Source organism: Gopherus evgoodei, unplaced genomic scaffold (assembly GCF_007399415.2).
Source record: "Gopherus evgoodei ecotype Sinaloan lineage unplaced genomic scaffold, rGopEvg1_v1.p scaffold_103_arrow_ctg1, whole genome shotgun sequence".
NCBI lineage: Eukaryota > Metazoa > Chordata > Testudines > Testudinidae > Gopherus > Gopherus evgoodei.
The window spans coordinates 110,988-123,829 of NW_022059766.1; the positions used below are offsets into that span (position 1 = coordinate 110,988).

General features: G+C 61.6%; 1 protein-coding gene across 1 annotated transcript; it reads right to left on the reverse strand.

Annotated features, from left to right (window-relative positions):
• Positions 1-36: 36 nt before the first annotated feature.
• ZNF467 (zinc finger protein 467) lies at positions 37-7,084 on the reverse strand. The gene is made up of 6 exons (XM_030542640.1): positions 6,998-7,084; positions 5,632-5,930; positions 4,249-4,363; positions 3,784-3,897; positions 2,985-3,101; positions 37-2,632 (listed from the first exon to the last, which is right to left on the reverse strand). The coding sequence occupies exons 3-6, from the start codon at positions 4,280-4,282 to the stop codon at positions 1,065-1,067; spliced, it is 1,833 nt and encodes a 610-aa protein (XP_030398500.1). The 5' UTR covers positions 4,283-4,363; positions 5,632-5,930; positions 6,998-7,084; the 3' UTR covers positions 37-1,064.
• Between the last annotated feature and the right edge of the window lie 5,758 nt (positions 7,085-12,842).

The following is a 12,842-nucleotide window of genomic DNA, read 5'->3' on the forward strand; positions in this document are numbered from 1 at the left end:
GAACGCCCAGCTCGCAGCACTAGCCAGGCAACAGGCTTAAGTTTCGTCTTTAATTACAGAGGGATGTTAACATTCAAATGCCCCTTTGCTTGGGGGTCCCCTGCTGTGCCCCCTCTCAGGTAGAGAACAGAGACTCCCCCTTCTCGCTCACCCTCAGTTCTTGCTGGACCACTGCCGGGTGCCCTGGCCAGCGACTGGGGAACTGAGCAGGCTGAGAAGCCAGCTTCCAACTCATCTCCAGCACCGTTGGATAACACTGTTCATGGCACCATTTGGCTCAGGGAATGGGATTATGCCCCTTTCTAGCTTAGGAATGATTCAGCGATGAGTCCTAACGCCGCCTCCTGCCTGGTCAGCTGCCCAGGCAGTGTCAAGGGCTTGTCTCGCAGGTGCTGTTTGTATCACCTGCAGCAGGTGGATGATGGACAGGCCGAGGCTGAGGGCAGCTGCACCCAGCGGTGTCCCTGCCTGTGCCCATAAGGGCTGGGCTGTGTGAACAGCACGCTGGGCTCTCAAGGCACGTCTGGATCAGAAGTGGGTCTCACTGCAGGACACTCAGGCAGCTTCTTTCCTGTGGCTTCCCAGTTCTCTCTCCCGTCCCATCCGTACACCGGAGAGCTGGGATTGAGGGCGAGTGGCAGAGCTGTGTGGGTGGGGAGCCCCAGGCGGGCATGGCAGGTTGGGCTGAGCTGCAGGGCCAGGCTGAAGGGAGGCTCTAGAGAAGGACTGCGATGGTTGGCTGTCAGGAATGAGGGACACCAGCAGAGCTGGTGGGGAAGGGAGCCCCAGGCTGGATTAGCAGGGGGCTGCAGGTCGGGTGTGAAGTGCATGAGCAGAACCAGGGTGACACGGAAGGACTGGGATACGGGGGGGCAGGGTGGGGTGAGAGCGGAGCGTTGCAGAGCAGTGTATGTGTGGGGAGCCCAGGGCTGGGATAACATGGCGGGGAGGGGGGTTACAGGTTGGCACTAAGGGCACAGCACCTGCCCGCACTTTGTCCAGCTCACAGCAGAGCAGCTGGTCCCTCGGAGTGGTGAGCCTTGCGAGTCACTAGTCCCCCACCGCTAGAGGCAGGCTGCCTGCTGGCTCAGGGGGTCGTGCATGGCCCAGGCGCTGCCCCTGTCGCTCTGCAGGGGGGCAGCGTGGGTACGCTCATGCCTCAGGAGATGCGTCTTCCTGCTGAAGCTCTTGCCACACTGGGTGCAGATGTAGGGCCGGTGCCCCGTGTGCACGGCCTGGTGCCGGACCAGGTTGGTCTTGGAGCTGAAGCGTTTGCCACACTGGCTGCAGCCGTGGGGGCGGGTGCCGGTGTGCACGGCCTGGTGCCTCACCAGGTGGGACTTGCGGCTGAAGCCGCGGCCGCACTGCTCGCAGATGTAGGGCCGCTTGCCCGAGTGGGCCTTGGTGTGGGCGATGAGGTTGGGCCGGGAGCTGAAGCTGCGGTTGCACTGGGGGCAGGCGAAGGGGCGCTCGCCGGTGTGGACGCGGCGGTGCCGCACCAGGTGCTGGTTGTGGGTGAAGCTGCGGCCGCAGTCGGGGCAGGCGAAGGGGCGCTCCCCGGTGTGCGTGCGCTGGTGCGTGGTCAGGTTGGGCTTGTGGCTGAAGCTCTTCTCGCAGTAGGCGCAGGCGTAGGGCTTCAGGCCCATATGGCTGCGCAGGTGGGCGGTCAGGTGGCGCTTGTCGCTGAAGCCGCGACCGCACTCGGCGCAGGAGAAGGGCCGTCCCTCCAGGTGCAGCCGCTGGTGCGACGTCAGGTTCTTCTTCCAGCTGAAGCTTTTGCCGCACTCGGGGCAGGTGAAGGGTTTCTGCTCCGGCAAGGACCCTGGGGGTGGCACTGCCACTCCTGGCAGCCTGCAGGGGGCACTTGTCTCCAGCTGGGCCAGCGCCCCCGGCTCCGGCTGCAGGTGCACGCGCTGGTGCCGCACCAGATGCTGCTTGTGGGTGAAGCTGCGGGCACACTGGGCGCACTGGTAGGGGCGCTCCCCAGTGTGGATGCGCTGGTGCCGGCTCAGGTGCGTCTTCTTGCGGAAGCTCCGGCCGCACTCGGCGCAGGGGAAGGGCCGCTCCCCAGTGTGCGTCTTCTGGTGCGATCCCAGGTGAATCTTCTGGCTGAAGCAGCGGCCGCATTGGGCGCACTGGTAGGGGCGCTCGCCCGTGTGGATGCGCTGGTGCCGGGTTAGGTGGGCCTTCTTGCTGAAGCCCTTGCCACACTGGGCGCAGGGGAAGGGCCGCTCCCCGGAGTGGGTGCGCTGGTGGGCCACCAGGTTGGGCTTCTGGCTGAAGCTGCGGCCGCACTCCCCACAGGCGTAGGGGCTCTCCCCGGTGTGCACCCGCTGGTGGAGCCGCAGCGTCAGCTTGTCCTTGAACCGCCGATCACACTCACTGCAGCCATACGGCTTCTCGCTCAGGAGCTGCCACTGCTGCAGGGCCAAGCCCGGGAGGTCGCCGTAGCTGCCGTAGTCCTCCAGGCTCGGCCTCTCCAGCTTGCATGCGCCCAGGAAGCCGTGGCCCCCGTCGGGGTGCAGCAAGCCGCTGCCCTGCAGCTGGCCCGACAGCAGCACCTCCGCACTGAGACTTGTGGGCCACTCCTCATAGTCCTCCTCCACCTTCACCGTCCGGATGAGCCAGTCGTCTGCCCGGGGGGAGGGGAGAGAGAGATGGGGAATCAGACAGCCCAGCACGTCGGGTAACCCAGCAATCCCCAGCCACATCCCTGGCTTCTTCAGGGACAGAACTACGCCCAGCAATTCCAGTACCACCCCCTGCTGAGCTACCGGAGCAGCTTCCACGGCCCAGCGAGTCCTGGGAACCGGGGCCAGGGATGTGAACGAGCCCCGAGTGGTCCCCTCGCTGGCCAAGGGATGTGGAGACGGAGCACCTCTCACCGCAGGGCTGGGGCACATTGGCTGCGGATGGTGCCAGGGCGTTTGCTTGGCTGCTCAGGCTGCCCCTGCTTGGCAGTTTGGGGGGGGGTGTTTCCTCACCTGAGCAGCTGCTCTCAGGGCCTTTTCGTCCTTCCAGACCCATCTGCTGCTCGCCACCATGCTGCTGCAGCTCTCGCTCACCTTGTGGGACGATCTCGGGCTTGGGAACTACGGATCCTGTCGGTGGGGGGGGAAGAGAATCAAGCCCAGATTCCCCCATGCTTCAGGAAGTGTCACAAGCAGCCCAGGAGGGGCTGGCTGCACCTCCCTCCAGCTCCCTCAGGTTTTATAAAGTCGCCCATCACCCGCGGTGTCATGGCGCCTGAAGGGCGGCAAATCCTGGCTCTGGCGGACGGAGAGGAGAGGAGAGGAGAGTTCCACCGCCCCTCCCTGCCAATGCCAGCAGAGGCTCCCTCCTGCATACAGCACGGGCAGCAGCACTCAGAGAGAGGCAGCCCCATAAGCAACCGTGACCCAAACCAGTAAGCGTTTTGTTGGGCCCCAGCAATAGCTCAAAGTGCCTGCAGCCAGGGACAGGCAGCCAGCACCAGTGCCCCAAGCTCACAGCTCCATGTGGGGGCTGTTGCAGTCCCCAGCGCAGCCCCCTGGAGACACCCACCAGGCGCAAGAAGGGCTCCTGCTTCCCACAGGAAAGGACGCAAACCTCAGGCCGAGCACCAGCGATGGCAAGTCGCTGCGGCTGGGGTTCTGCAGGACCTCCAGGCTGGCAGAACACCACCGTGCCCAGATCCTCCTGCCCTGACACGGCACAAGCACTGGTTAGTCCACATCCTTACTCTGCTTCCAGGACCTAGAGCATCTGGCTTGGGAAAGAGCCCTGCCCCTGCCCCTCACTGACCTGGGCTGGCGCTGCCAGGGGCCTCCCTCTTCTCTGCCTCCCCAGGAGCCTTGGCACGAGGCTCTTCGGCTTGCTCGATCCGTGGGACAATCTCGGGTTTGGCGACGGGGGACCCTGCATGAGACACAACAGAGGCTGCTGACCACATGCAGGGCAGGCCGAGCCACCCGCCAGCTCTCGGGCACAGCAAACCCAGTCGCCCAAAGCTGACAGAGGGTAGGTTTAGGAGAGGAGTCCAAATAGGGCCGTAGTCCCAGTGGAGATAACACTCCTGCACAGTGCCACTGGGCTGGGGTCGCAACTGCAGGGCCTGCCTGTTTGCAGCCAGTACAGAGCCCCCAACACCGTCAGTGCTCCATCCACCAGCCCCCCAGGGAATTTAGGGGGAGGTGCTCCTCGCTGGCTCTCCCCAGAGCACTCCCTGTGCAATGCAGGGCACACACCGCAGGCGGGGGCTGTTTTTACCCAGAGCAATCATGGTATCATAGTTCTCCCTCATTCTGGTCTCATGCTGCTCCCCATGTGCTCTGCCCCTGCTTCAGAAGGGGAGGGTGGTTCCGTCGTCACGCCTCGCTGGGACCTGCAACAACACGAGACGCCCGCCCATCAGAACACGCAGCTGAGTGAGCAGCATGCTCAGTGGGGATACCCCAGAGAACGCACCCCAGCGCATCCCAGGGGCTTTGGAAATGTCCCCGTGGGCTAATCCACTTCAGCTCTGGGGCAGCATCACAGTCAGGGCTCGGTGAGCTCTGCGAGAAGCTGGGCCTACATTCTGCAGCCTCTGGTGGAAAGCCTGCAGCAGCTTCAAATACATTCGGAAACGGAGCTTTCTGTGGACTCAGGGATGAAGCTGAGTAACGCAGCGCAGCTCCACACTCTGTATTTGGATGTTGAATCTACTTTGCTTCATGCTGTCCCCACACACTCAGTTTTCAACGTGCTATTGAATCCTGAACGAAATTACAGAAAGGCTTTGCAGACATCTTCCTGGGGGAAGCTGAAAGTCTCGGTCGCTGCATGAGAGGCAACTGGCAGCTGGGAATGGGTGGAAGATTGATTGACAGTGTGGAGTCAACACACTGGCTGGACGCTTCTGCCCAACTAACTAGCACTGTTGGGTTGTTACTTGCCATCTGTAGGGTTCAGAGTTAACATCCCATTGAGATGAGTGGGGAAATCTGCACCCGTCCAAGCTAGGTATCCCTCAACTCAGGCAGACATCACTGCACAGCTTACACTTGGCTCAGGCTTTCACCATTTCATTTATTGCTATGAGGGTAAGAATCATTTTTAAAGTAGGGCTGACCTGCTGGAGCCCAGATCCGCTCACAGGGCGGATGGTACTATTGGGACCTGTGTACTGCCTTAGATGTTCGCCTTCAGGCTTGGTCCCTGGCCGCCAGGGACACCTTTATCATTAGGATGCTGGATCTGCTTGCAGCCCTGCTCCCATCTTCTGGGAAATGAAAACTCTCTCTGGCATTAAACAAGGGACCGTCCCCCAGTATTGTGTGTGGAGGCATCACGGGGAGAGCAGACAAAACCCGCCTGCTGGGACACAGTGATTCAGCTGGCCCAAGTGATCCATGCTCTGCTCCCTGTGTGCCCCATGCCCCTTCTGGTGTATCTACACTGCAGTAAACCCGTGGCATCGAGGCTCAGGCTGCAGGGCTATCACATCGCAGTGCAGCTTTCTGGTTCAGGCTGGAGCCCAGGTACTGGGACCCTCCCACACTGTGGGATGTCAGAGCCCAGGCTCCAGCCCGAGCCTGGATGTCTACACAGCCGTGCAGCCCGAGCCCGGGCCAGCCGTGCCGCAGGCCTTTCACCACGGTGCACACGTACCCTTAGCGACTCCTTCTTACTCCTGAGCTGGGTCGGCTCCGCAGGGCCAAGAGAGGGGGCTGCATCCTATTCTGGCTCGTGCTCCATTGGCAGCAATGGTGGGCGAGGAAGAACAGCCGAGCAGGGCTGTCAGATCCCAGGCGGGGTTTGCGGGGCTGGCAGCTCGGGCTCTGAGCACACGCTGTCTCCTTAGCGTGCTAGCACCGGAGGGCGGGCGGGCAGGCTGCTGAGGACAGCTTGGGGGGCTGCATAGAAATGGACGTGTCCTGTCGGCGTGAGGTGGCTCTGACTCGATGGCTCTGTAGAGAAGACAAGGCTAGTGAGATGGTGGGCCGCAGCGTTCTCACGGAGGCCTGGCATGGGCGCAGCACCTTAGCTAGCAGGTGGCACAGCTTTCTCTCTCCCACAGGCCTCAGTTAACCCCTTCCTAGCCGCGTTGGCTGGCTGTGGTGTCCCCTTAGCTCACAGGGCTTCACGCCCCACTCCAGAGCAGGTCTGTGCCTGAGGACCAGCACCATTGCCTGGGCTCCCGCTGGAGTCTCCCTCCAGCAAGGAATCGCACCCCAGGGCTCAGCCCTACTGAGACTGTCCCAGCACCTGCCGTGTCTCCCACGGGTGCTGTCCCTCTTCCCCCTGCCCAGTTTCTCCCCCGCCCTCCCCCAGCTGCTCAGCCCTTCCCTCTCTGTGGGCTGGCTCTATCCCCTCCTCTTCCTGCCCAGCTGCCTCCCCCTCCTCTGCCACATGGCCTGGCCTTCCTCTCCTCCCCTCTCAGACCCTCTCCCCCCTCCCCTGCTGCGCGGCCTCCCCTCCCGCTCTGCACAGACCCTCTTCCCCCTCTCACCCAGGCTCTCCCTTCCCCCTCTGCACAGACCCTCTTCCCCCCTCTCCTGCTCAACCTCCGCCCCTCCCCCCACTCTGCACAACCCTTCTTCCCCTCCCCTTCCTGTACAGCTTCCCTTCCCCTTCTGTGGAGTCTTCCCCTTCCCTCCCCTCAATTCTTGCTTCATCCCGCCCTCCTCTTCCTGCATCGCCTCTCCCCCTCCCCCAACTCTGCCCAGATTCTCCCCCCCCTTCTCCCTCTCTCCAATCTCCCGCCCCCGGGTGGATGGTCCCCCACCCACCCACGTCTCTCCCTTTTCCCCATATTCCCCCCCCTCGCCCCATTGTTAAGCCCTTCCCCCACCCCCTGCGGGCAGAGTACAGGGCGCAGCGGGGGACCCAGGAGTCCGACCCCACCCCCTGCGCTGCTGCATCAAAGAGGGGGCAGGAGATGCCCCTCCAGCACATCCAAGCGGCGCCGAGCTCTCCGCGCCCATCACCGCGGCGTCGGGCGCCCCCTGCTCCAGCTGCCCCACGCGTGTCCTACCTGCGCGGCAGCCCCCACGCCCACGCGTGGCCCGGCTCCGCCGCAACGGGACCGCGCCCGGGGAGCGGAGCCTGGTCCCGGGCCGGGCTGGGGAGCGGCGGGCCCCCCCCTGCTCCCTCCTGCCGGAGCCGCGCCAGCCACGAGCCGGGCTCGCAGGCGCCCGGGCAGCTGGGCTGGGGGAGCGGCTGGGCCGGGCACCCTGGGAGCTGTAGTGTTCCTGCGGGGCCCCGCGGGGCTGGCGGCAGGGCGGGGACTACATCTCCCAGCAGCCCGCGGGCTGGGGCCAGACCCAGCTGACCGCTGCAGAGAGCCAGGCCCGCGGGGTCCCAGGGGAGGAGAGAACAGGGGGGCAGCCCCCCCGAGCTCCCTCTGGCTCTGGGCAAGGGGCTCTCAGCAGAGCCGTGTAAGGGGGACTTCAGATCTCTGCCCCATAGCTCCAACAGCTGTCACTACCCCCAGCGCTTAGCCCGTGGGGGCCGAGCCGGGAGCCCCGCAGTGGAGACAGCCCCGCCCCGGGGGAAGGGCAGCGAGCCCAGGACGGGGGGTCTGCCGCTCCTGTGCAACGGGGAAAGGCCCCGATTCAATCACTGGCCTAACTAGCCGGAGCAGCGCTGCCCACCCACGCCAGGGCAGAGTCACCCCTGGCTCTGACCCATCTCTGTCCCTGGGCGGTGGCAGGCTGCTCTGTGGGCCAGGCCGGCTGCCAGGATCAGGTGCCCGTTTGCGACGGGTTCATGACTGTCTGAGACTTTTCTCTGCAGTCGCCCTCTGTCAGACACGGCAGCAAGAGTCTCTCTCTTCGTAGCTCCCCTGTCGTGCTGGCTGCACATCTCTCCTCCCCGCGTCCAGGCCATGTCATGTGCCTCCCGACTTCCAGCTCTAGTCTGGTCGGTGACTCGGCGCTTGGCAAGAAGCTGCCAAAGGGTATGGCTACAGTTGCAGCCGTACAGCACTGCCGTGGGAGTGTGGTTTGAAGTGCGAGTGTGGTCACGGTGCCAGCGCTGCGAGGTACTCCACCTCCTCGTGAGGATTAGCTTACAGCGCTAGGAGCCACACTCCCAGCGCTGGGGCACTGTTTACACTGGCGCTTTACAGCGCTGTAACTTGCTGCCCTCAGGGAGGTGTTTTTTCACACCCCTGAGCGAGAAAGTTGCAGCGCTGGAAAGCGCCAGTGTAGCCAAGCCCTGAGTTCCTACTTCAGGGTGGTGAGGGGCGGCCGTGGCCCCACCTTGCAGAGCAGCTGGGAGGATGTTGGTAAATGGCTGTAAGGCAGGCCCAGCTCTGGCAGGGCAGCCCTGGCGTCCTGTCCCCTCCAGGACCTGGCTATGCTGCTGTGCCCTTCTGGGGGAACGAGGGTGTCTCCTCCTCCCAGGGTCTCGTGCACTAGCCCAGTGCTGCTGGGGTTTGGTGGCAAACACACCAGGGCATGTTTTTGGTTAACCCCCCTTTTCCCAGCACTTCAGACAGTTCCTGGAACAGTCCAATCCGCCATGGGCTTTGGGGAAGGCTTCTTTTTCACATCCTAAACAGCGAGCTAAATTTGTCCCGACGGGGTCCCTTCCATGTTAGCCTAGAGCTGGGCAGGGGCACAGCCTGGGGTTGGCAATTGCAGCCGCAGAAGCTCAGCAGCAGAGGCAGTGATTCCGGCATGGCCGGATAGAGGACAGAGATCCTGCTTAATCCTTAGCGGTAGCTGACCAGCCCTGGGACGTGCCATTGGCCGCAGCTGTTCTCTGGCTGTAGCCAGCTCAGCCTGTGCTGTGACTCAGAGCCAGCCAGCTGCAGGGCAGGTTAGTACGTGGGAGGGACCCCAAGGAGCACCAAGGGGCCCATAGAATTGGTGCTGGGGACTCGAGAGAGAGGAAGCAATGTACGGGGTGGTGCTGTCTTTTGGATGAGACCCAGATGGCACCAGGATCGCGTTCAAAATCAGGAGTCAGATCCCCCCAGATCAGGAGATGGTAAAAAAAAATATGAAAACCTATTGTATGATCTGTCTTCTGTGTTTTGAATTCCTGCTGCCTCCCTGTGCGTGCGTGGGTGTGTGTGCACGTGTGAGCATGCGTGCGTGTGCATGACACAGAGAGAGAACTAGTGTTGCCACTAGCTAGTGAGAAATATGGCAGGCCTAGGAGGGAGAGGAGGAAGCGGAGCTGCCTGCGCTGCTGGGCTCTTTCTGCTCCCTACTTCCCCACCCCCCCTGGGAGCAGTGTCAACTGTTGCCTCTCCCCCCTCCCCTACCCCAAAACTCCTCTTGGTTGGCGAAATGGGGGGAGTGCTGTGTGTCTCTGCAGCAGTCCTGATTGGCTGCTCTTCCCCAGGAGGCAGGGAAGGCAGCCAATCACAGAGCGGTTCCCTCAAAAAGGCATGCCTCACTGGGCCATTGAATCCAGCAGGGGCTGGTGATGCGTCACCTGCCATCGATGCCCAAGAGTCAGCAATGCAGAACGTGCACCCCCAAGATTCAGAGCCTCTGTGCGCTGCTTGGGGTGGACTCTGCTTTCCTTGGGGGGGGCGGGAATTCCATCCCTCTGTCCTGTTCCTCCCACCCCCGACTACACAGGACAGGCAGCAGTCCCAGTCCCACTCCCACTGCGTGCCCCCTGCACCAGCTCCTATCTCCCGCCTGCACCCGGCATTCGCTTATCCCCCGTACTCCCCTCCTTTCCCTCACATGCGCCCTCTCTGCCATCCACGTTCCCCTGCAATCGCACGCTGTGTTCTCCCATCCCGCTTTCCTGCTTCCCACCTCCCCCAGCACCCCAGGCATCCCTGGCCTGTCAACTTCTGCACTGTGGGGGTGAGTCTCCGAATCCTTGGGTATGTCTCTTAACCCCCCGGCCCCTGGACTCAGGTGAGTTTCTTGAGAATCTCAGCTCTCATAGGGGGAAAAAGGTAATGTTCTAGCCCTCCTGGCTGTGGAGAAATGCTTGGCAGCATGAGCCAAGTTCCCCCTGCAGACTCTCACACCAGGGGTGTCACGGAGTTCCCAGGCGATGCTCTGGAACTGCTCCCTACGAAGCCAAGCAGGACTCTGGGGAAGTCTCCTCTCTGAGCAGACTCTCTCCAGGGCAAGAAGCTCACATGGCTTCACCTTCCTGGGTCTGACCTTGGAGCATTCAGCATCCTCTGCCCCTCCATGCGCTTCCCCCAGCGAGTCTGTGCAGGCGGGTTCCTGGGGAAGCCACAGGGTCCTGCACCCAACTTCACAGTCAGACATGACTCTTAGCCAGCCAGTAAAACAGGTTTATTGGATGAAAGGTGTGACAAAGTGGGAATACTGTGTGGATGCCTCAGTTTCCTCTCTGCATTTCTTAAGTCTCTAGGTGGTGGGATAAATCACCAGTGTGCATAAATCACCGACACTCTGTCTCCTGGCAACAAATGGCCAGGGCCCTTCCCCCCTGCAAGGGAATAGCTAAAGGTGAACAAAGAGATCAGGTGACCTCCTGGCCTGGGAAAGAGACAAAGGCCAGAAAGGAGGGGCTGGAGGGGGTTTAAGTTTGGGACTGGCTGGGGATGGGAAGTGAGGGCAGACGGGGGTGTCTGGCTCGCTGGGCCCCAGAATGGACCAGGCTGAGGGGTCCTGTTCTCTGTACCTACAAATTCTGTTTTCGACTGTGTTCCTGTCATCGAATAAACCTCTGTTTTACTGGCTGGCTGAGAGTCACGTCTGTGAAGTGGGAGTGCAGGAACCTCTGCCCCCCCAGGACCCCGCCTGGGCGACTCGCTGTGGGAAGCGCACGGAGGGGCAGAGGATGCTGAATGCTCCAAGGAGAGACCCAGGAGGTGAAGCCGTGTGAGCTTCTTGCCCTGGAGACAGTCTGCTCCAAAGGAGAGGAGGCTCCCCAAAGTCCTGACTGGCTTTGTGTGGGGAGCAGTTCCAGAGCATCACCCAGGGACTCCGTGACAACAGGAACATGGTCTAAAACAGAGCTTGTAGGTACAGAGAACAGGACCCCTCACCCGGGTCCATTCTGGGGGGCAGTGAGCCAGACCCTCATGTCTGGGCTTCACTCCTTGTCCCTGGCCAGCTCCAAACTGACTCTCCAGCCCCTTCTCTTCTGGGCTTTGTCTCTTTCCCGGGCCAGGAGGTCACCTGATCTCTTTGTTCTCCCACACCTTTAGCATCCCCTTGCAGGTGGGAAGGGCCTGGCCATTAGTTGCCAGGAGACAGAATGTCGGCCATTTATGCACACTGACTCTTTGCTCTGCAACAATTACACCCCCTTATCCCACCACCTAGAGACTTAAGACATGCATAGGGGAAACTGAGGCACCCACAGAGTATTCAGAGGAAACATTAAGAACAGTCCCGCTTCCTCACAGAGGGCCCAGCAGGGACCCCCCACGTTCATCAATTCTGAAGAATCTCATGATTTTGGGGGCCTGACTCAATGGTTTTCGAACACTGTGGTTGGCGAGACCATGAACCCATCACCCCCCCTGCTGACCTCGCAGTCTCGTTCCCAACACTTCCCTGTTCCCTGGCTGGCCCCTCTCATGGCCATGTCTTCCCTGAGAGCGATGTGGCACCTGCTTGGGAACAACGATGCGGTGCCCAGCAGTGCTGAGGGCCACCTGTGCCTTCTGTTGCCATTTTGGGGAGGTGGAGGCAGAAATCATAAATTCACGAGAACCCTTAAAAACTCCCCAACAAGCCAGGAGTGCAAGCCGCCTGACACTGGGGTGAGAGTTGGCAATGCTGGGCCGGAGGGGTGTGTGCAGCCTCCAGCACCACGGGACCGAATCTGCGAGTGGGACTTTGGGTGCTGCTGCAATGTACACAACAAATCACAGCAACCATTCGCCCACCTTTGCATTGTAAGGGCTAAATGAAAGTTATCAGCCACCACTGGGCCCTGGGAAGCAGAGAATAGCCAGAGTGCAGCATGCTTGGGCCATGTGCCCTCTCTGTAGCTTGCCCACCTCCTTCAGCCCAACCCCTGACCCCACCCCCCCGGCCGGCTGGCCAGACAGTTTTTAAGCAGCGTGGCTGGTTTCTGGACTGTCTGGCTGGTTAGCAGATTCCCTGGGCCTCCTCTCCGGGTCACAGCCCCACAGCTTGGGCTGCTGCACCGTGCCAGGACGGAGTAAGGAAAGTGATGAAAGAACATAAAAGTGTGTGCGTGCGTGTGTGTGTGTCTGGGTTTTGTTGGGGGACGGGTAGGGTGACCAGATGTCCTGATTTTATAGGGACAGTCCCAATATTTGGGTCTTTTTCTTATATAGGCTCCTGTTACCCCCCACCCCCGTCCCAATTTCTCACACTTGCTGTCTGGTCACCCTAGACGGGGGGCAGTAGCCGGTTTGCCTGTGTCTGGGAGGAGGCCACCCTAGGGCTGGAAGCAGGACCAGCGCAAGGCCCTGAGGGCAGTTCTGCACCCCGGGGAGGCTGGCAGGGATGCCGGGGGTCTCGGTGAGCCAAATCCACCCACTGAACATGCCCAGAGTGGCACAGAGGGGCCTTACTGAGAATCATGGCCTGGGGAGTTGCTAGGCAGTGGAGGCAATGCAGCCTTGCCCAGCTGCCCCAGGATGATGGGTAGGCACAGACTGGGGAGAGGCAGAAAGGGGGCTAGGCTGGGGGGAGGTGAGTTAATAGGGCTATGCAGGGCTGGAAGTGGCATTGCAGGGCAAGGAGCAGAGCCATCTCTCTGCAGGGCCTCAGCAGGGCCTCGTGCTTTTCAGCCTCTCCCTTTCCCAATTTGCTTCCAGTCTCAGCTAATACGCCAGGCTCTGAGGACGGGGCCTGGGTGGCCACTCGGGACACTGCTCTGGGAGGGAATTACTCACAAGGAGTAGGAGGAATCTAGGAGCTGCCGGACTGGAGCTGGCAAGGCGT

Excerpts from the sequence above, each read along its gene's own strand:
- ZNF467 (XM_030542640.1), bottom strand. The coding sequence starts at position 4,282 with ATGAGGGAGAACTATGATACCATGATTGCTCTGG. Across the intron at positions 3,898-4,248 it reads TGATACCATGATTGCTCTGG|GGTCCCCCGTCGCCAAACCC; the intron begins GTAAAAACAGCC and ends TGTCTCATGCAG. Across the intron at positions 2,633-2,984 it reads CCCTGAGAGCAGCTGCTCAG|ACGACTGGCTCATCCGGACG; the intron begins GTGAGGAAACAC and ends CCCCCCGGGCAG.